We start from the raw sequence: 22,094 nt of genomic DNA, 5'->3' as shown, positions 1-22,094 counted from the left end.
GCCCCTACAGCCTAAGGGTTACCCGCTGCAGTGCCCCTCAAAGTGGCAGTTGCCAGAGGTCGCCCTCCAGTGTGTGACAGACCCTCCCATCCTCAAAACCAGGCTCGCAGTTTACCTTCCCAGGTGGACGCCCCCGCAGGTGGCCCTGCCCGTCCCCAGCACCCACTCTGATTTAGATGCCTGGTTTGTGCTGCAGGACATTTGTTGTCAGCAAACACCACATTTAGTGCAACCCTTAGCACAGCGTCCTCCACGGGTCCTCACGAAATTCTACTGGTTCCATTATTTCGCTTAATGTTGCTCAGTTATTTGGAAGAAGCATTGGATACACCTGGGGGACGACGCTGCGCCATGTGGGTTGGTGAACTCAGGAGCCCTTAGAGACTGTCGAGTCGGTTCCTTTCTACAGGGTGTTTCAGAATTTTTGGAACCATATCTGGTTTTTTGAACCGCTTAACATTTGACCAGTGATCATACTTGACGTGGAAGTCGACAGACAGAATGTGTGTTTCATGCTATTCTGTTCTAGTCTGTTGACAATGCACGGCCCATAGACTGTTTCACAATCGGTGTCGTCCTACAGCGATGGCCTGGGGGAGGACCGAGCACCTGGGCTGGCACACCTGTCTGCCAGGTCCCCAGCTCTCAGGACAAAGGCTGGGAGGGTCCTGGTGGGGCTGCTCTCCCGGGACCACCTCCCTCACTCGCACGACCTCTTGTCCTCGCAGGCATGGGGGACATGGCCGTGTCCAACTCCATCGGGAGCAACGTGTTTGACATCCTCATCGGCCTCGGCCTCCCCTGGGCCCTGCAGACCCTGGCTGTGGACTACGGATCCTACGTAAGTGGCTTTTCAGCTTTTGGTGGCCTTGGCTTTGTGACTTTGTCTCAGGGCAAAGGAGACGTGGAAATACTAACCTGAGGGCAAAACAAATTCTCCTCACCAGAGTCCCTCCGAGGCCAGGCCTGCGGGGACATTCAGGACTTGGGGGTGGAGTTGATAAATGGTTTTTGTGAAGGGAGGAGGGTAGATCTCAGAGGTAGAGTGTGTGCTCAGCATGCACGAGGTCCTGGGTTCAAGCCCCAGTACCTCCACTTTAAAAAAAAAAATGAATAAACCTAATTACCTCCCCCCTAAGAAAATAAATAAGTAAATAAAAAATTTTTAAAGTTTCTGTGAAGGGCCAGATAGTAAATACTTTAGGCTTTGCAGCCCAGATGGTGTCTGTCACAACCGCTCAGGGCGCAGGGCTGTTTCAGCACAACTTTATTTATAGAAACTGAAATTTGAATTTCATATAATTTTCACATATCATGATATATTATGATTCTTTTGAATCTTTTCAACCATTGAAAAAGGTAAAAAACAAGAAACAAAAAACCTTTCTCAACTCCCGGGCTATGCGAAACAGGAGCAGGGCCAGGTTTGGCCCGCGGGCCGTCATTTGCCAAGCCCAGCCCTGGTGGTTTTGCGTGCATGACATTTTCAGTGGTGAAGGATGGAACACAAAACACACGATGCCCCTCCTGCGAGGGATCTGGCTGCTGTCAGACCCTGTGGCGGGGACCCCGGGCTGTTTCTCAGGACTGACTGTGACTTCAGGTGGAACTGTGAATTCAGGGGGTGACTGGGCCGTCCAGAGAGACTTTCATGCGCCTTCCCACCTTGCCTAGTGTCCCCCTCTGCTAATACTTCTGCCCCAGACACTGTCAGAGGACTGAGGGAGAAGCTGCTGTTAGAGATTTCTTCCTGTATCTGGAAGAAAACAGTGTTCTGCCTCTGGAGTTTTCACACCCGGTCCGGCGCCGGGAGCTGGCCTCAGCGTGTGACCGAGCGCTGCCCGGGCGTGTGTGTGTGACGGCTGTGACTCTATGTTCTGGAGGAGACACTGCGGCTCATTTTATCATATGACAGTTGTCTCAGAGTTGCTCCATTCGCGGCTGCTTCCACCGGGGAAGTTGCGTCCAGCTGGTTGCGAGGAAGTTCAAATCCGTACAGAAAGTCCACTCATTCTAGTTCGTGTGCGGTTACCTGTTGGCTGGAAGATTTCACCAGAGTAAAGCCAAGCACAAGGAGGCGGGAGGAGGGAGAATGTGTCCTAAGGAGTGGCGCCCTCTTCTCTGCTGTCTGTGACATCGGGTGGTGACATGGGGAGAGAGGGTGCATTGCTTTACATTAGGGGTCTGGGACAGCGACTTACAAGAGGTCACTCTGAGTTTAAGTCTGAATAACTAGAGAGAGCTGGCCATGGGAAAATAGGGGCAGGGCAGAGTGAAAGCATTCCAGGCAAAAGGAACAGCCAGTGCAAAGGCCCTGCGGCAGAAATGCACTTGGCCTGTCAAAGAGACAGAAGGGAGTCCAGTATTAGTGGGGCCGAGTGAACATGGGACATGTGACTTGAGATGCAGCTGAGGGGAGGCAGGGCCAGATCATGTGGGTGCTCCTCTGACAACTGATAAAACATGGTGATATTCAGATGTACTTGATTTATGTACTCATTATTACAAAATGATGTTTGTGATGACTTTTATGAGAGATTTGGCAGCATGAATTGTAATCCTGGGCCGTATGCCCAGGAAGAAGGACCACTTAGCCTTGGCTAATTGTAAGGTAAACAGATATCCATCAGAGGCCAGCCCTTCAGTGGTCCCCCAGCAGTGCAGCCTGAACACCGTCCCTCCGCCACCGCCCACTGTCTCAAACACGGCACAGAGCCAGGCTAGCGCCCGGCATGCTCACGGCCCCAGGAGGTGCCCTGCGCTCCCCCTGCAGGGGTCTTTCCTCCTGCAGACTCTGCTGCAGATGCACACACTCCCTGTCACTCTTCCCATGTCAAGTGATGTCCCTTCTTCCAGGTCTGTCTCAAATGCCACTTCATTCAGGATTCCTTCCTAGACCCCACCACCGCCAAATGGAATCTCTCTCCACAGCCTTTATTTCTACCTCATTCGTGGCTCTTGTCCAAAATCTGTGAACTTGCTTCATCTAAACACATATTAAGTGATACATGTAAGAGAGACACTGGTTGGCCACTGAAGAGGCATCAACCATTGGTGGTCACAGGATTCCAGAGAATCTTCCTAAGTGTGACATTATTGTCAGTCAGACTCTGATGAATAGACTCACATCAACCAAATTCACAGGAGTTTGATGTATATGCTGGAATGCCAGCAGATGGTAGTAAGATATCCAAGCTCCAGATAGAAAGTGTTCTTATTCCTGCTGATGTGTTCTCTGTCTTCCCAGAGAAAGATCTTATGTGGGAGGTATCCGGGGAGCTCCATTACCACCTTCAAGTTCCCTGACTCACCAGGAGTACTCACAGGACTCCATGCAGGTCATAGTCATGGCTAAGGTTTATTAGAGCAAAGGGTTTGGAGTAGAAGCATCAGGAAAATGAGATGCATCAGGAGAGGTCCGGAGAGATTATCAGGTGCAGGCTTCCAAGCCTTGCCCCTCCCAAGCCACAGGGACGTGTGTGAGAGATGGAGGGCTGCTCATGTAGATGCGTCCCTGCTCCATGAGCAGCCGTGGTAGCAAAACTCAGGACCCCGCACAGACACCGGTACGCACCATGAAGCTCGCAGAGCCGTGCTGCGCGCTGGTACGGCGTGCGCCACTGCTTCCTGCGTGCACACCAACGTCACCCTTCACTAACGTAAAGAACATTCCAAGAGCCACATTCTCAGGGATTGGCCAAGAGCCAGTCATGGTTCAAGGCTCGGCTGGAGGTTTGCAGGATTGAGTAACCAGACCTGCTATATTCATACCTTTGCCAACCAAGGTCAAATTAGAGTTTTACTTCTCAAAATAAGCTTTGCTCCTACTATGTTACAAGCAACCACAAAAGCTCCCTGGGGTGGCCCAACAAAGTTTTACTTCTTGCTCAAAGTCCACTCCGCTACCGATGTTTCTCTTCTGGCAGCTCGTATAGACTCTTCAAAGAGAAACGCAGAGAGCGAGGCTCATTCCATCAGGGCTTCTGCCATCTCAGGGTCCTTCACCAGTAGTCACCCCAAAAGCAGAGAGGGCAGAGAGGGCGGGGGCGCGGAAGATGACGCAGATCATTTTATGATGAGACCTGGAGGCGGTGCATGTCCTGGCTGCCACACCCACCGTCCCGATAAGTCACACGTGCCCGCCTTGATGCAGGGGCGTCCAGGCCCCCAGGTCAGCTGCGTGCGCGGGAAGCAGAGGAGACGCAGGTGTGGGTGAGCACCAGCAGTCCGGCAGCCTGGGGTGTCGGGTGACACCCACACAGGAGGGATTTGCCGGGCGACCTTTTACCAGGGCTGCGGAGCCTCCACTGTCCGCGCATGCACCCACCTCGAGGGACCTACCCCTCTGCCACCAGGACCAGAGCCCTCGGGGTGTGCTGTCCCCTCCACTCCAGCCACGCTGACTCACCCTGCCTCTGAGCTCCTTTTTCTGGGTCACATGTGGACCGCCCCCCTTTCTGGTTAACACATCCTTTCTATACTCACTCTGAGAGCAATGTTTTTCGTTGTTTTCAAACTCTCATCAAAGTCCTGCTGCTTCCTTTGAATACAAGCCGCCTTGATTCTGTTCTGCCATTCCTAAAATACTCTCTTGGGTTTTTCTGCAGTCCGCTAATCTGAACTTTACTTTTTTACTCCTTTTTTTCTGGCTGTAAGAATAATTCACAGTCTTCATAGAAAATTAGGGACACTTTAATTAGAGAAATTCTAATTAGAGAAAATCCTGGAGCAGTGCCTGCCCAAGAGAACTTTCTGTAGTGATGGAAACGTCCAGGCTGTGCTCTCAGACGTGGTAGCCACCAGCCGCACAAGACTCTCCAACCCTTGAACTGGGGCCGGACCAAGTGAAAACCTGAATTTTTAATTTTTATTTTAATTAATTTAAATGGATGTCTCCCCGTGTGACTTTGTGGCTGCCGTGAGACGCTGCAGCTTTACGGGAGGAGATAAACACCATAGGTGGTCTGAGCCACAGACACCAATTGTTACCATGTCTGCGTATTTTGCTCTTTCTTGGTTAGTTGACATGGCTGAGGTTGTGCCACACAATTTTGCACATGGCTGTGTAAAACGCCACTCATTACACACATCAAACACATATTCCTCGTTAGAAACATCAGCTTTAAAGGCAGCCTCAAATCCTCGTTATGCCGAAGTTCACGATCATACAGCTGCTGTTGGACATGGATGCTGCCATGAGATTTTCCCTCTTATAACTAATGATGCCACAGGCATCTTAGTACATCAATCTTACAGAGTTTAAAGATCTACAGAAATTGAGCGTAACACTGTATTTATATCTGAGGCTGTTTCTTTTGATCATTTCCCAGAGTTGGAATTGTAGAGAATATGAACATGTTGGAGCACTTTATGTGTGCCTGGTTATTTTTTTGAAGTGACAATATTCCTTCTATCTTAATTTGTCCTAATCTCATTCCTGAGGCTCAGGGGCAGCTTCATGGCACCCGCCTACGCTTTTCCTTTTTTAACACAGGCTTCGCCCTTGCGTTGTGCCCACGAGAACCGCGGTGAGGGTGAGCATCCACAGAGCACACAGGACCCGCTCCAAGCAAAAGCCCTGAAGTCAGCACGGCCTGACTTCCCCAGCACAGCCCGCTGGGGACACTCAGTCGTACTTGGTCAGCAAAAAAGATGAAAAGAAACCACGCTCTAAATAACCTGGAAAACCAGTCCATGAATAATAGCTTTTTACCACCTAGACTTTCTCCAGGGAGGGATGGACAGGCAGGAGCAGGGGCCGCCAATCCTTTCCAATGTCCCTAAGATCCGTTATTATGTTTGTTTTTTCTTTACTGGGATGCTAGTTATGGAAGGTGAAATCAAAAGCATTCAAAAAACAGAATGCAGAACTCATCCAGGGAGTAAACCAGTTCCTCTTACCAGCTTTGAAATCTTCCTGATTGAACACGAGCTCCCCACCCCACTAGGCACGTTGTCCGTCGTGTGTAAGCCCCCAGGGGTCAGCCGTCCTCCTCTCCTGACCTTCTCCCAGTGCTCTTTAGAGAACAGAAAATTAGACATAATTCCCATGGGGGTAACACCCACAGCCATGAAAACATACCCTTTTCAGACTCCAAACTCTAGTGGCCGGGTGACAGCATGAACACAGAGCTCCAGGCCCTGTTAGACGCTTGGCCCAGATTCACATTTTCCATCTGTAGATGAGGTAACTGGGCTGCTCTGGTCGTTCTGCCGGACTTGTGCAAGGAGCACATCTAATGCTGCGGTTGAGGCTCGGCTTTACTTCTGAAGCAGAGGGGGAGATTCAGGAGAAGCAGCAGGCCAGCCGCTTCTGATTTATGAGCAGCCATGGCGCACAGGAAGGTGCTCTGGGGGGAAATGTTTGGTTGGAAAGAACAGAGAAAGATATGTCATGTTGCATTTTCATCCAAATGCTGCTGTTTCTGTAACCAGTGCCAGAGAGAGCTTCCTTTGATTCCAAGAATACCAACATCTTTGAAAGCATAAATTCAGTAACATAACCTACAAACAGTTCGTGAGCCCCGGGGAAACCAAGAGTTCTTTCTGCATATGATGTGAGGTAGGGGTCCATCCTCATTCTTTGGCATGTGGATACATAGCTGTTTCAGCACCCTTGGTTGAAAAGATTACATTTTGAACTTCAAAATTCGAAAGGAAAAAAATTCTAGTTGACTTATTTTTCAGTCATTTTCACAACTCAGTAACTCTTAGGAAGCCCACAACTGTATTTCGGCTAAAGCAGTGTATTCTAGAGCCCCGTGGTTTGTCAACAGGGATCATCAGTGAAAACTATCAGGGAAAGTTTTCACCCTGAGTCAGAAGTAAAATGTAAATGGGCAGGAAGCAGGGAGAGGCAGCCAGGTGAGCTGAATCCGGGGAGGGACAGAGTGACCAAACACTCCCCAGATCCCAGTGGCATTCTTCACAAAGCTACTCTTTTACTTACTTCACTCAGATAGTTTTATCTCTTAGATTGAGAGGGCATTCAAGGAGGGAGGAAATCTCCACATGCAGAGTCCTGTCCACATGCTGCCCCCAAATACAGCCCACGCAGCACATCACAGACTCTCTTCCCCATGTCCTGTTGGCCCACTCTCTTTCCTGCTCTGTTTGACAGTCCTTTACCCACATCATCTCTCCGCTGCTAGAGCTTGAATGTAAGACCTTGTCCATGTCACATCACATTGGCCATCTTTCACATGGCAGGACATTTCACTTGTTTAAACAGAGAATAAATGTTATTTCCTCAGTTGTGGGTGGGGCTGAGCAGTCCTTGTACATCGGTAGGTCCTGAGAGCGGTGCCATGTTTCGCCCCAGTTAAGTACTGTATATCCATGGTGGTGATTCCAAGTCATCAAGAAAAAGTTAAGAATGAGATATTTTCATTGAAAACAGTGAATGAAGGTGGTGACATGTAGAGGGTGGACTTCGATTTTCTGGGACACTTCATTTGTCCTAGGCTACCTCTTTGTCCAGCAAAGGTAGACCAAAGTAGTGGCCCCATCTGGCCCAACCAAGCTGTGTCTCTTGGTTTTCCTGGAAGCCAGGGGTTGAAGAAAATGGCCCTCTGGAACCAGACCACCTCCCAGAAGGGATCCTGGGGCCCCCAGCAGGGGCTCCTGTTGTCTCTTTCTCCAGCTCATCCTTCAGGTATAAGCTCGAATGTCAACTGTGATCTCTCAGACCTGGGTCAGGTGTCAGTCCTGTGTTTTTCGTCAGCAGCTTACTTTGCCCCTTTGTCTGAGTCTCCTCCAGAGAAGTGATCTCCCTAAGGGCAGAAACTGTGCCCATCTTATGCATTTATTACTTCCTCTGCCTAACACAGTTCCTGGTCCTTAGAATGTGCTCAGGAAATCTTTGTTGCATGGATGGATGAATAATTAGGTGGATGGATGGATGGATGGATGGTTACATAGGTGGGTGGATGGATGGATGGACCCTACCTTTCCCATCAGCACCACCTCACCTGGGGAGGAAGACATGTGCAGAGCGGAGTGGAGGAATAGGCTGACCTGAGAGAAGGGTGGGGGACAAACAGACCAGCACTAACGATAGCTTTACCCTCATGGAGTCCCTCCCACAGGCCAGGCACTCCAGGGACGCCATGCACACATGGGCTCGTCTAACTGTGACAACAGCTAAATGAAACAAGGTTCATTTCTGCAACTGATGCTTATTGTGCACCTACTGTGTGCGGGAACTTGGCCAGGTGCTGTGAATACAGAATGATCCAGGCAGGCCAGACCCTCCCTCGGGTTGAGGGAGGCAGACGAGCCCTGAGCGGCAAGCACCCCGGCACACTGACTTCAGAGAGGGGGAGCCCGTGAAGACGGGCGTGTGACAGCGAGCGGGGCCGGTCCCTCCGGGTCCACTGGACAGGGAGGTAGGTTCTGTGCTTTTGCTGAGAATCTTTCTGATGACTGGGAGAAAGGAGCTTGGGGGGGGGGGGTGAGGGGCAGGGGACGCGTTGTAGAGAGATGATGGCAGGTGCAGAGACCTGAGTGGCTGCGTCTGAGAACAGAAGGAAGGCGAGGGCGTTGGGGGCCAGGTGGGCTGAGGTCACACACTCGCCCTAAGTGCAGGGCTGTTCCAAGCCCCCTCCTGCAGATCGGGAAGCCAGGGCCTCGGGAGATTAAATTGCACAGCCAGAAAGAGGCAGAGAGGACAGTGAGATTTTTTTCTCTCCCCACCAGAAGAGGGGTACTATTGTCAAAGCAAATGGTGACACATGGCCGAGGTCCGGGAGTGAGAGGGTCCCCACTAGGGCGGAATGTTATATAGACCCGCCCCTGCGTTTGACTCTTTGCTGGAAGAGAGGACAGCGCCTGCTCATTAAGGCTCCAGGGAGCGCTTCAACTATATGTAAAGAGAGAAGGGACTGAAGGGAGGAGAACTCCTGACGCCCAGATTCTGTCTCTAAAAATCCCACCGACGCTGGTGCGGCTCACGTCACCACTGCCCAAGGCCGGAGTCGGTGGTGACTCGATGGTGGTTTCCCTCTGACAGTTGGAAGAATCATTTTGGATCCTTCCATGGAGATGACCCGTTTGTCCAGGCCCTCGGTACCCCCCGACCCCCGGCCTTCATCGGGCGTCCGGCCGCCAGCCTCCCGCACCCAGCCACGCTGTAGGGGCATCAGTGTGGACCTTTATGCTGAGATGCAGAAGTTGCTTGGAAAGACAGTTCCAGGTTCATGGAAAAGCGAATTCAGGAGCTTAGGAGTCTCAAGCATTCTGGTCCTCCCCCGTCTCCGCCTCCAGTGTTCCCCGGGAGGAGGTGTTATTTCCGAAGGGACACTCAGGGCCTCCATCTGTGAGCGCTTCAGTAACCCCACGACATCTTTCTGTGTCTCTGACATCAGATGCCAGCAGCCTGTGTGGGTTTAATGGCCTCCCCGCCCTCGCCAAGCGACCTGCTGACAGTTCTGAAGTCATTTTTCCATCTCGCCTAGATGCATTTCCAGGTCATAATTACTGGGTAATTACCACTGAGACAGCTGTTTGTGTGCATGGTGTTAGGTTCAGGCAGCTGACAGCGAGGAGGGAAGGCAGTTTCACAGATTCTGACATTTCTCTGTGCTGGTGGCTTGTGCAGAAGCCAGCTAGCTACCTAAGTGCCCCAGATAAGAAATATTTCTAAAAGTCAGTTTGGAAAATGAGCACTTCTTGTCCCATTTTGGTGATAAATGTCTGTTCCATATGCTCCAGCTGAACTAAAGCAGCCACCAGGCAGGCTCCAGGCAGCCAGGGCAATACTCAGATTTCTGAGCTGAAGCTAAAAAGTGCAAAATAAATCTAAGATGCCATGAACAGAGGTGGCAAGGGAGTCTGTCTTCTTCTCTTTCCAAGCAAGGGCCCACCTGATTCCAGAATCCAGAGAGGTGAAAAGTGATCCCCAAGGTCCTCCCCACCCCTTCTGTCTGGTTCGTCCTTTCTCCGATGAATGCTTTCTGCGTGCTAAGCAGCCTGGCATCGTTGGGGACACCTCAGTGATCATTTCCAGGCAGACCCCGTCCTGTGCTCCTGGAACCCCCGCCTCTGGAAGGAGATGATGACCCCAGCAATTCCAGAACTATGTGTGCTCTCCCAAGAGCTGGTTGTGGCGGGGCTTGTGGCAGCACGTGGCCGTGTGTGGCAGGGGTCGGGGATCTGGCACACTTGCTCTGAGTAGCAGAGATGATCAGGAGCCAGGTAAAGAAGTGAGAGGCTATTTCTGAGCAGAAGGAACAGCTTGTAGACCAAGATAGGAGAAAGCTTCCTGAACTCGAGGACCCGAGGGCAGCCCCTGCGCCCGGAGGTAGGGGTCGGGATGGGAAGTAGGGGGCAGGGTAGAGGGATGGTGGCAGGGCCAGGAGAGGCCACGTGGTGAAGGATGCTGTGAGCGGTGGTCACAGAGAGGACGAAGGGGTGATGTGATTGTGCCTTTTAGAAAGAAGATTCTCACTATTACATAAAGAAAGGGTTGGAACCAGGTAAGACTGAGGGCCGCAAGGGCAGTTATGAGGCATTTGTAGGAAAGAGAAAACCTGCTGGCCTGGGGCAGACAGCTGCTGGGGTGGAGGGGGTGCGGGGAGGGGAGCATACCTAAGAGGGAATGCCGAGGGTCCCACTCAGGACAGATCAGGTTTGATGTGTCCGAGGGTCGTCCCGATGGAGGGGCCAGGTAGGCAGTGGGGCAAGTGTGCCTGAAGTCCCGCGGCAAGGTCACCGTACGGCGGTCAGGGCAGGAGCGTGGCTTTTCAAGTATCAGGCTCTCATAGGACATAAATGCAAATAAACAAGAGAGCTCAGGACCACATCCTGATGTCAGGTAGGAAAAGAAACCCCGTGAAGGAGACTGAGGAGGGGTCAGCCAGGAAGGGGGAGGATTGGGAGAAAGTGGGGACAGGAGGATGCTTCCAGAAAGAGGGAGTGGCCGCGCAGAGCAGGACCTCTCCCAGGGCCCTTCTTCTAAAGCCAGCTGTCAGCCAGCCTCCAATCCCCTCCTCCAAGAAGCCCGCCCCAGCCCACCCACCCCCTACCTCTGCAGACTGCAGACTGCCGGCGTGTCCCCTCCCCTGGCTCTCTGGGAGCAGAACCGTTTGTGGCTCAGCCAGCATGCCCAGATCCCACCTGTCAGTTCTCGACGCCCTCCGCGTCTCCCTTCTCCTCTCCTGAGCGAGCATCCCCGAATCCGGTTCCCAGGACCCGGACGCTGCTCCAGTTGCCAGTTCCTTTTACTGAAAACCCTGCCACAGCCTCGAGGGGACCGCGGGGCTCTGGAGCCAGCTGGTACAGGCAGAGAGGGCGCAGCTCCTCCCCACCCCACCCCACCCCACCCGCAGTGGGGCCACGTGGGCAGCTTGCCCTTGACCGTGCGGGAGCAGCAACACGGTGGAAACCAGCAGATGCAGAATCCGCTGCGGGTCCGTCTCCAGGCCAGGCTGTCCCCACAAGACCCGGGTCGGGGGGAACCTGGGGATCGTTTGGCGCCATCACAATGAATGATTCTAACAAGCCCCTGGGAGCTAAGTGACACCACCCAGCCCCTTTAAGGTGCATCTTGACCTTTAGATTTTCGGTGCTGTTTCAGGAAAATGAAGTGATATTTGGGGGAAGGCAGGGTCCTTTTGGGTCCCCCATGGAAGGGCTGACCTGGGTCACCAGCGTTTGAAGCAGATTCAATCTCATTGTCTATCAACGTTCAAATCCCCCAGAAGCCAGTCCGTCCTGAGACAAGGATGGGGTTAGGAGTTTATCTGGGAGAGGCGGGAATGTCTGGTAGGAGATGGCGGAAGGTGGGGGGGGAGTCATCCAGCAGTGGCTGGAGAGTCACTGGGGGGGTAGGTGGCACTTCGTGGTTCAGGGAAGAGCCTTCAGGCACAGATGTCAGGACTGGCCCCTGGGAGTCAGCGGGCCCACCAAAATGGTAAGAGGGTGGGGGCAGCATGGGACCTGGATGGGGCCCCTGGCGTCTGCTGCACTGGCCTCAGTTCATTCAGGACCCTTTCAGAATGATGAAGCGGGAAAGGCCCAGATGCCACTCCCGAGAGCTCTGAGCAGCTGAAGAGAACCCTGGCTTTTCCCTGTGCCCTGCAGGGTGCCAGGAGGAGTCTGTAGAATTCACAGTCCGAAGTGCAATTCTGAGTGCAGACTTGGCCCCTTACCAGCTTCGTGGCCGTGTGTAACCTTGTGATTTATAGTAAGAAACCTGTATTTGGTCCTTGTTCATAGCACAGAGCTCCTAAAACCCTCAGAATTTCCTAAGTGGTGAGAGCAACAAAGGTGACTCTTTTATGTTAATGAGGTGACTTTAGGATTCCACCTAAGGAGGGGGCTGGTTGCCAGGGGAACCAACCCTGCCTGTGGTTTGAGGGTTAGAACTCTTAGTCCCACCCCCTGAACTCTGGGGCAAAGAGAGTGGCCAGAGGTTTAATCAGTCACCACTGGTCATCATCAGTGTAATTGATTGTGCCTATGTAATGAAGCCTCTGTAAAAATCCAAAAAGGACAGGGTTCAGAGAGCTTCTGGGTTGGTGAACATGGGGAGATGCAGGGAGAGTGGGTCCCCGAGAGGGCCTGGGAGCCCCGGGCACCTTCCCCACACCTTGCCCTAAGAATCTCTTCACCTGGCTCTCCCTAAGTTACATCCTTCTATAATAAACCAGTGATCTAGTAAGGAAAGTGTTTCTCTGAGTCCTGTGAGCCACTCTAGCAAATTAATAGACCCCAAGGAGGGGGCTCCTTGGAAACCACACGGGGACCTCTGATCTCTAGCCTGTCTGTCAGAAGCACAGGTGACAACCTGGACTTGCAGCTGGTGTTCAAAGTCGTGGGAGGATGAGCCGGTGTGATCGATGCTGTCTCCGGGTGGACAGTGACAGGTTTCATTGTAGGTCACTCAGCTGGACATGTGGAGAAACACACACACACACGAACTGGTCACCAGAATCTTCCCTTGGCCAAGTGCTAACTTTCCTGAGCCTCAGTTGTCCCATCTTTCACGGAGTAAACAGCCCACCTCACGGAGTCGCCACCAGGATTCAGCACGACCCTGTGTCTGTGCGAGCGAGCGCTCTGGGGAGGACTTGGTCACAGCTGCCGTTAAAGCGCCTCTCCTCCATCTGCACGTTCGCTTTCTTACCTCATTGAATTGTTCAAGGAGCGAGATTCCTACCCAGTGATGTTATACAACGTGAAGTCAAGCCTGGACCCAGCCATTTGGAACCTAAAAGTCCAAACAAGCATTCAAACCACCCAAGGAAGAAAATGCAAAGCGACACACAACATGTGTTCCAGGTTACAGATCGATTAGCAAAAATCCAGGGCTTCTTGTCTTTCCTAAAAGAATTTGCTGGTTGTGTGGAGCTGACCTCAAATCATAGACAGATTTTAAACGGTAATGTGGGGGAAGTCAGAATCTTTGTGGCTGGGGGTTTTAGATCCTCAAACAGGGCAGGATTCAGGGAGCCGTTTTCTGAGCCACGTGCACGCGGGAAACTAGGTGTGACATGGTCTCTGTGTGCACCGTACTGAACACCGCCCATCCACAGAGCCTAAAGTCCAGTTGACTTGACCACCAGCCAGCCCTCCTGTTTCCTCTCCGACAACTGCCAAGGGGGAACTGGAGAGTGAAAATTCGTAGTTTTGAAGGCAAGAAATAAAAGCAACACTAAACGTCACGGCTGAACAATCTGAGCAAGTTGCTTGCTCTCGGGAGGACAGTGCCGTGGAGACTTTGTGATTTGCACTTAATGGTCCTTCTCCTGTGAGGTCAAGGGCAGGGAAACACAGGTTTAGACCCGCACCGCACAGCTGGAGCTCAAAGCCTTTCCCGGAGGGAGTCCAGAGGGGAGAAGGGTTGGTGCTACTGTCCGGCTTAGCTTGTCCCCAAGAAACTAGTTTGGGAGAAGGTTGAGTAAGATTTGCTGCCCGCAAGGAAACTTCCTGGGGTGATGGAAATGTTTTCCGTTCTCCTTGGGATGTGGATTATGTGGGTACATGCATTTGTCAAAACTTACCCAATAGTACACTTGAGATCTGTGCGTTTTACCATATGCAGATTTGCCTCCAAAGAAAAAAACAATTTGTGTGCCTTCTGAATTTATTACTTAAAGAAATCAGCTTCAAGCCAGCCTTCACCATGGTCAGTCTCCCCCTCCTGTTCTCCAGGCTTGCCCTGTGCCATCCAGCCTCGCTGCCAACACACATACACACACACAGCACCACCAGCAAGTGCTCACTTAAACATATAGTGTGCAGAGCCCGGAGGGAGTTAGGTGCTGCATGGAATGAGGGAAAACTCAAGACCCGGGCGTCTGCCCTCGGAGCACTGGGACTAGCTGGGGGAAATGCTGTGTCCAGCGACCAGGGCACAGTTAGAATGAGCTCAGGTTCAGATGGGGGACAAAGCCAGCAATGGCCCAGTGAACTTGGAAGAGGCAGATTGAGGGAGGATGGGCAGAGCAGAGGTGGGAAGGAGGTGAGTTCCCATCTGACTCAACTGACTGTTCCCAAAGAGGGTGGGCATGTGCCAAGGCAGGGGAGGGGCATCGCTCCATTCGGGTGAGGGCTCCCAGTGCCCAACGGGACAGCGGGGCTGCTGGGATGTGAGCGAGTCATTCGAGGTGCTGTCTTCACTCTCCCTTTGGTGAGGAGGAACCATGGTAGGTCTCTTTTCATTTTGTTTGTGAGTTAAAAAATTCAATACACACTCACAGCCCCAAAATAGAAGCAGCCTGTCAACAGGAGAACATTTAAACAAACCATGGTATGTGTTCGCTGTTTGTTATAAAAAGAACTGAGCATGTTTGAAAGTTGCTAAGAGAGTAGGTCTTCAAAGTCCTCATCACCAGAAAGAAAATGTTTGTAATTATGCAGGGGGACTTATGGTGGTGATCACTTCCCAGTATATACAAATAGCAAATTGTTATATTGTACACCTGAAACTAACATAATGATCTATGTCAGTTACACCTTAGTAAAAAAAAGAAATGCATTGATGCAATGAAAAACACAAAAGAATCTTTAAAAATTATGCTTAGTAAAAAGAATCCTGGCATAAAAGAGTGCACACTGTAAGATTCCATTTATATGACAGGCTAAACCAACCTAGGATGGGGAAGCTTAGAGCACTGAGTGCCCCTGGGTGAGGCACAAGAGAACCTTCTGGGGTGATGGAGGTGCTCTCTGTCATGGCGGGAGTTTGGGTTACACCAGTGCATGCATTTCTCAAAACACACTGAATGGTGCAGTGATGATTTGTGAATTTCACTCTGGAAATTGCATCTAAGAATACAAGAGCTGTGAACTACAGTTGAACCCTACTTAGTGAGATGCAAGCTGAAGTGACTGGGGTGCAATGTATTAGTAGCTGCCAGCTTACACTGAAGTTCATTAAAAAATTATTCCTTCAGCGTTTCTGAATGCTTAAAAATGTTCATAATAAAATGTGAGTGGAAAAAAAAAAGCTAGACATAAAAAAATGGGGAAGGGAGGCAAGGATCGCATTTCTTCTGCAACATCGTCCAGGAGCGGTATCCAGGGTCTCTCTGGCCAGTCCACCCTGCCCCACAGAAACACTGGCCTTTTTGTAAACCACACTCAAAATGCCCCCCGCAAGGGCGATCGTTATCCGTTCACCTGTTGTGTGTCAAGCCTGTGGTCCGTGCCCCGCCCCGAGCCAGGCAGAGGATGAAGTCAGACGTGGTCCCTGCCCTCTTGGTGTTTGTCACCTACTGAGCCATTGATCAGGGAGCTGCCAGGTGGTGAGTTTATCAAAGAAGCAGACGGGGTGCCAGGGAAGTGGGCTCAGGCAGATCACGAGTGGGTGGAGAACACTGGCCCGGACTTACTGAGAACTTACTGTACACAGGCTCCTATCCAGGCTTAACGTGGATTCCCTCAATTAATACGCACAGCCACCTCCTCAGGTGGGAACTGTTATCACCCCCATTTAATACATCAGAAAACCGAGGCCCGGGAAAGTTAAGTCACTTGTTCATGATTACGTAGCCAGTGGGTGACCTGGCAGAGATTCAGAACGTCTGGATCCCATGCTCTAAACCAGGGGTTGGCATGCTTTTTCCAGAAAGGGGCTAGAGAAGAACTATATTAACCACTAGGGCCATACCGTCTCTGTCAAAACTGTGCCGCTCTGCCACTGAGTGTGAAAGCAGTCAGGGAGTGAGCTGAATTACAATGAAGTTTCACTTATAAATGCAGGCGATGGGCCATAGTTTGCTGACCCCCAAACCACCTATCATCTCCAGTGGCTGGGAGGTATTCAAGTTGGCCCAGAAGCAACTGAAGGAACCCTAATTCCTAACTGTCATGTCCATGGGGAAGTAGGGGTTCAGGTAATAACCAATCCAGAGTTCAATAGCCCAGGTCTCCAGTGGAAAAACAAAACACACCCGAGTGCACGTGGCAGTCCATCACCAAAGGAAGCTGCAAAGGAAAAGATGGAGAAGGGAAAAATACTCTGAAACCCCACAAAACGTGGTTGTCTTTAATCTCCGAGGCAGGCTTACAATTTCAGCAGCATTGTTCCCTGAGACCGTATGTGAGTGTAGAGAGAGTAAGTAAAGTTCCAGAGCTTTGGTTGAATGCGATTCATTTTGAAAAGGCTTGGCCGAAGAGCACTTCCTGCCTCACCGGCTCCTGGTTTCTTAAGGGCAGGAAATTTACTCAATTCTTGTTACTGACAAGAATTCGACCCTGGAGCTCACAGGGCGAGCTGGGCTGGGAATGCAGTGACCTCATTCTTAGAAGAATCCTGGCAATGTTGAGAATCAAGAGGTCAGAAGAGAATCTCTTTCAGTGCAAGGCATTTGTGATGGACCCCTGAGCGTTGGCCTCTTTATACGAACGCAGCTGATGACAGGGGACAGCGCCACCCACAGCCTGGCTGAGGGTCTACAGGAAGTTAAGCTACCAGCTGGACTGGGATGGGCCCCCCCCCCCAATTTTTCTGCACTGAATTAAGCAGGGTCAGCCCGTTGCTTTGGTGTCACAGAGCTGTGATTTGCGTCCTTTATTCTTTGGGAAGCATATGATATGGGAGTAATTTCCCAGCTGGGGTTCAGCAGATGGTTGGCTTCAGGGATTAAGCAGGCCGAGGAGAGTTCTGCCGTTCCCTCCTGACAGAGCATTGCTTAGTGAGACGTGCAGCGCTCTGAGGTCCCCACGCGAAGGGTTGGCTGTTTAGGGCATGCACTGTCCTGTCACCAAAAGATGAACCAAACACACGTACCTAGAGAGACACCACGTTACCACACCTGGGGGTGGGCTGGGGGAAGGCAGGCTCAGGAGCCCCATGTCCCTAATGGCCACCATCCTGGACAACAGAGATGTGTTGTCAGACATTCCTGTCATTGCAGAAAGCTGTGCTGGACAGCAGTGTGTTCTAAGAATTCCAAAAATGTTTTGTTTTCTTTTCTCTTCAAAGTTTGGCTGTTAACCTCACTGTATTGCTGTGAAAAACAAACAAAAAAAAATTTTTTATTGAATATCAGAAACAGATCTTAACTCTTTCTTCTTCTCTGTTTGGTCAAGACAGCAACCCTCATCCACCACTTCCCATCAAGTTCAGGTGAAGGTCACAGACATTTGAGTGCAAAAGAGATAAAAAGAGCAACATCCTCATGGTGCTGGAAATGCTCTGCATCTTGATTTGTATCAATGCCAATACCCTGGCTGTGATGTTGCGCTATATAGGTTTTTTTTTTGGGGGGGGGTGATTAGGTTTATTTATTTATTTATCTGTTTGTTTGTTTGTTTATTGTTAATGGAGGTGCTGGGGATTAAACCCAGGACCTCATGCATGAGAGGCACACACTCTACCAGTGAGCTATACACTACCCACTAAAAGAGATAGAAAGCTTAGTAATATTTTTAAAAATATTGCTCCCATGACCTATGTGAAATTTACCTTAAAAGTTGTGTGTCAAGAAAGTCAGGTCCCCAGGGAAGAGTGGTCAGCAGCAAGAATCAGGCTACACAGGATGGAGAATTTAAGCAGCCATGGGGCAGTGAGTGGGCATCGTGGGCATCGCTGCTGGAGGGGAGGGCGGGGCCCGGCTGGGAGTGGACCAGACAAGGGTGAAGTCTGGGTGTTCTAGGAAAGTGCACGTCGCTCCTGTGAGCGGCTGGCTTGGCTGCCGAGATGCCTTTTGTTCTCCATCCCAGGGTAGGGGGTGGGGGGACTTGGCATTCAGTGCTGCTCACTGACCCGCTCTCAGCAGATGCCTTGCGGGAAGCCTGACTCCGTGTCATCCTTTCTTACAGATTCGGCTGAACAGCAGGGGGCTGATCTACTCCGTGGGCTTGCTCCTGGCCTCTGTCTTTGTCACGGTGGGTCTGCAGCTCTCTCCTCTCTCGAGTTCCCATGCCCCCCACCACCCCCTTGGGCTTTTTGGCTACAGAGTCTGTTTGGGCACCAGATGGGCTTGGCCTCCTGGTGGGCAGGGGACAGTCAGCCTCCAGATGCCCCATCTCATGGCTGTTTCTTCCAGACGTGGATCCTGGCAACCCACGAGAAGCCTTCTCCCTTTCTGAAAGGAGCTGGCCTCCTCTCAGAAGCATGGCTCGTCTCTTGTTAAACACAAACTTTTATCAAAGGCAAAAGGGAGATCACAGTTTTTCTGCAAGATTAGCCACCAGAAGGTTATATTCCAGACTATTCCAGGTTACTAAATATCTCCATAAATCCCTGGATTTGACCAATGCTCAAAGACGCAGAACCAGCTTTACTGGCAGCGTACTTTCATGCCACTGTTCTGTCTTGGCTGCGACATCCATCTGTATAATTGAACATCTCAACTCAGTTGACACCTTTGGCGGGAGCAAGTCCACACCGACACGGGCTGACCCACTTGAGGTGTCTGCCGATGTACACAGCTGTCACTGAATTTTCACAATGAGAGATGCAGTGTTTTTCATGAGTTTTTCAAGGAACCATTCACTGAACGCCACCTGGCAGGTGAACATACATTTGCTAGAGAATGAGAATTCAGAAGTGCAGGAGAGGCAATTGACAGCATCAGGAAGTGAGTCAAATGTCAAGGTTTTACCAAAGCAAATACTTCACACAAAAGTGAAAATCCATGTAATTCATTCTTTTATCGGTCAGGATGTTCTTCAGGTTGATATGACTTAGGGTTATGCATGTAACGGCCACACACTGTGCGGAATGCTTTGCATACATGTCCCCATTTGGGGCTCACCACACCCCCGTGAGGGAGTCACTGATAGCACCCACTATACAGATGAACGGCCGAGGCGCCTGACATCAGAGCGCGCGCTCTTGGGCGCAGCGCTTCTGCTTAGGCTGCGCTACCGTTGCACAGTCTGTGGGATGGGGCTGACCGCTACACAGGCTGTCGAAATGGGGCTGTTGGGCGCTGAAAAGGAGTAGCTTTGGGGAGGCAGCGCAAGTTCAAACATTGTCATTTTGCAATGCCCATCTGACATCCACGGAAGAGGTCAAAGCTGCCGTTGGAAAGATGAGTCCAGGAGGAATGTCCAAGCTGGGGACGCCAGAAGTTAGCTGGGGTTTAGAGCCGTGTAGTTGGATGAGATCCCCAAGGGAGCGAGTGTAGCTAGAAAAGACCAGAGGCCCAAGACGTGCGTCTCGGCGCTCTTGACAGTGAGAGGTCAGGGCGACGGGGCAGGGGTCAGAGCAGCAAAAGAAACGGAAGGAGCAGTCGGAGAGGTAGGGAAACCAAGAGTGCGGCCTCGAGAGCCCGGTGCAGGAGCAGCTTGAGGGTGCAGGGCATGTCCAGGATGTGGACGGACTGGGCTGGCTCGGAGCCGGCGCCCCGCCCACCTGCCCGCCCGGCGCGGGCCCGCCCCGCCCACCTGCCCACCCCGCGCTGACCCCGCCTCATCCCACCGGCCCGCCCCACGCCCTCTGACCCCACTCTGTGCCTTGCAGGTGTTTGGCGTTCACCTGAACAAGTGGCAGCTGGACAGGAAGCTCGGGTGCGGGTGCCTTTTCCTGTACGGCGTGTTCCTGTGCTTCTCCATCATGACCGAGTTTAACGTGTTCACCTTCGTGAACCTGCCCATGTGCGGGGACCACTGACCGCGGCCGCCGCCCAGCTCGGCTCCTCCTTTCTGTGCAATACGAGGCCGGCGCCCGAGTCGCGGCCCCGCCCGGCGTCGTCTCCCGCGCGGTCCACCGGCCTCCGCTCCTGCCCGGCGGCCCGGCCTCCCCGCCGCCCCCCAGCCCCGGCTCCCCGCCCCGCCCCCGGCTCCCCGCCCCCCGCCATGTGAAGACCCGACATCCGCGTGAATTTTCCAGCTCCACTTTTAAACAGTGACTGAGGTTCTAGAAAAACTGGCTGCTAACTGGCCCAAGCCAGGCAGAACTTAGTTCATCCCTCCTCCTGTTTTAAGTTATTGGATGGAAGACAAGCCTAATTTATGACCTGAGACTGGGGAAGGAAGAGAGGGGAGAGGGTACGTCGATGACTTGGGATTTCCTGACGCTGAGGGGCTGATTCCTAGGTTACTGGGTCTAGGGGGGTCGTTTGGCTTTGGGGGCTCCCCGTTTTCTTCCTTTAATTCCAGAGGTTGAGAGCTTCTCTTGCATCTCCTTTCACTGGGCTCTGGATCCTGCACCAGCCACAGATGTGTCTGCTGCATCCACTGGGGTAGAATCCCAGGCTCATGGGAGCGTGTATGGATGTAGCTGATCAGAGGAGCAGCTGGGAACAAACGCACCACAGGTCACACCCGGGGGCCTCCCCGAGTCCTGCAGGCATTTCCTGGGGCACAGGGCTTTCGAGGAAGAAGACAGCTTCCCACCTGTCCATTTTGACCATCACTTCCTCCCCAGGTTCTTTCTAGTCTCTCAAGCAATAGTTCTAGCCTGCCGGAGGCCCTTGTCCAGGGGCCCTGGTTCAACTATCCATCTGTGAGTCCCTGAGATGTGCTCTCTTTGCTTGGTGTTTGGGGTGACAGGGAGTGACCTGGAGGCCACCACTGCTTTACATGCAGGAGGTACAGACACTGGTTTCTTGGGACGTGGAGAAAAGCGCGCTTTGCACAGACGTCGCCACTCGGTACTGAGTACACTGGACCCCAACTGCTGGCTCTTGGGCCAGCGTCCTTCCTCACGGGATGCCACTGCCAAGATGCCCCAGCTCCAGTCCTCCCCTCCTGGAGGGATGGCACGGGAAGGAGAAAACGGAACTGACACCTTCGGAACCGCAGAATGTGTTCAGTGCAGACTCGCTCAAGGGTGTGAGTTATTATGAACGTTGTTGCCAATCACTGCTCAACAGCCCTGCTAGGTTTTGTCTGATGCTGAATTATTATGCAGACTAATTCCACCGAGTTGAGACCCACCCATGCTTGTTACACTTGTATTTATTGAAACTGTGGATTCTTGCCCGAGCCACCCCTTGTATTTACTTTACGCACTGATCACTTATTTGTTCGGTATGGTTTTCCCCCTCCCTGTACACATTCTGGTATGAATTGTAAAAATAACCTGCTACAAGTTGGTTGAAGGGTCCTGCCAATGGTGCACACGGAGGCCGGCGTGAGCCGTTGGGCACCTGTCGGATGGAGCAGCGGGAGAAGGAATCACCAGTTTGGGCTCTCAGAGCTAAGACACACTTATAGATTCTGTTACACATTTTGCACTGGTTTCTGGCGATTGTTTTCTTGGACAGATAGTGTAAAATAAACTTCTCTGTTCTGTAGCCTTTCTTGAGCAGGGCTCTTTGCTTTCTCCCCCGGAGTGTTGCCTGTTTCCAAGTGAGGCGTATGCGTGCAAGGTAACAAGATGGCAGTCACCACATGTTTACTGCTTCGGGGCTGACTCACCTGGAAAGCTGGTCAGTGTCTGGCAGATTGCAGGTGTGCGGTGGCAGTCATGGGTCCCCTGTAAATCTTGAACTCAGGGCTGGTTGTCCTGTGGAATACAGGAGGCATATTATTAGTTCTCTCTTTCATCTGGATGTGAGAGGAAGGGCATTTCATTGCTGACAGTGACGTCCGCCAAGGCTCAAGTCACCCTCTTGTCTGATTTCACTAGTTGTCAATTGTAAACATTAAGACTTCCCCGTAGCCAATTCCTTAAGAAAAAGAGAAACACATAG

The 22,094-nt window shown here is 51.8% G+C and overlaps 1 protein-coding gene across 2 annotated transcripts in view; it reads left to right on the top strand.

Annotated features, from left to right (window-relative positions):
• Nucleotides 1-21,695, top strand: part of SLC24A3 (solute carrier family 24 member 3) — a 428,781-nt gene extending 407,086 nt beyond the window's left edge. For both annotated transcript variants that reach the window (XM_074347814.1, XM_074347815.1), the window contains exons 15-17: nucleotides 729-841; nucleotides 18,271-18,336; nucleotides 19,919-21,695. In XM_074347814.1, the coding sequence (XP_074203915.1) occupies nucleotides 729-841; nucleotides 18,271-18,336; nucleotides 19,919-20,068 (329 nt within the window). In that variant the 3' untranslated portion in view covers nucleotides 20,069-21,695. The remainder of the gene's footprint in view (nucleotides 1-728; nucleotides 842-18,270; nucleotides 18,337-19,918) is intronic.
• The last annotated feature ends 399 nt before the right edge of the window (nucleotides 21,696-22,094 follow it).

The sequence above is a fragment of the Camelus bactrianus genome, chromosome 19, assembly GCF_048773025.1.
Source record: "Camelus bactrianus isolate YW-2024 breed Bactrian camel chromosome 19, ASM4877302v1, whole genome shotgun sequence".
NCBI classification, from domain to species: Eukaryota; Metazoa; Chordata; class Mammalia; order Artiodactyla; family Camelidae; genus Camelus; species Camelus bactrianus.
Note: the sequence above shows the minus strand (reverse complement) of the source record. Positions and strands in the feature narration are given on the sequence as shown.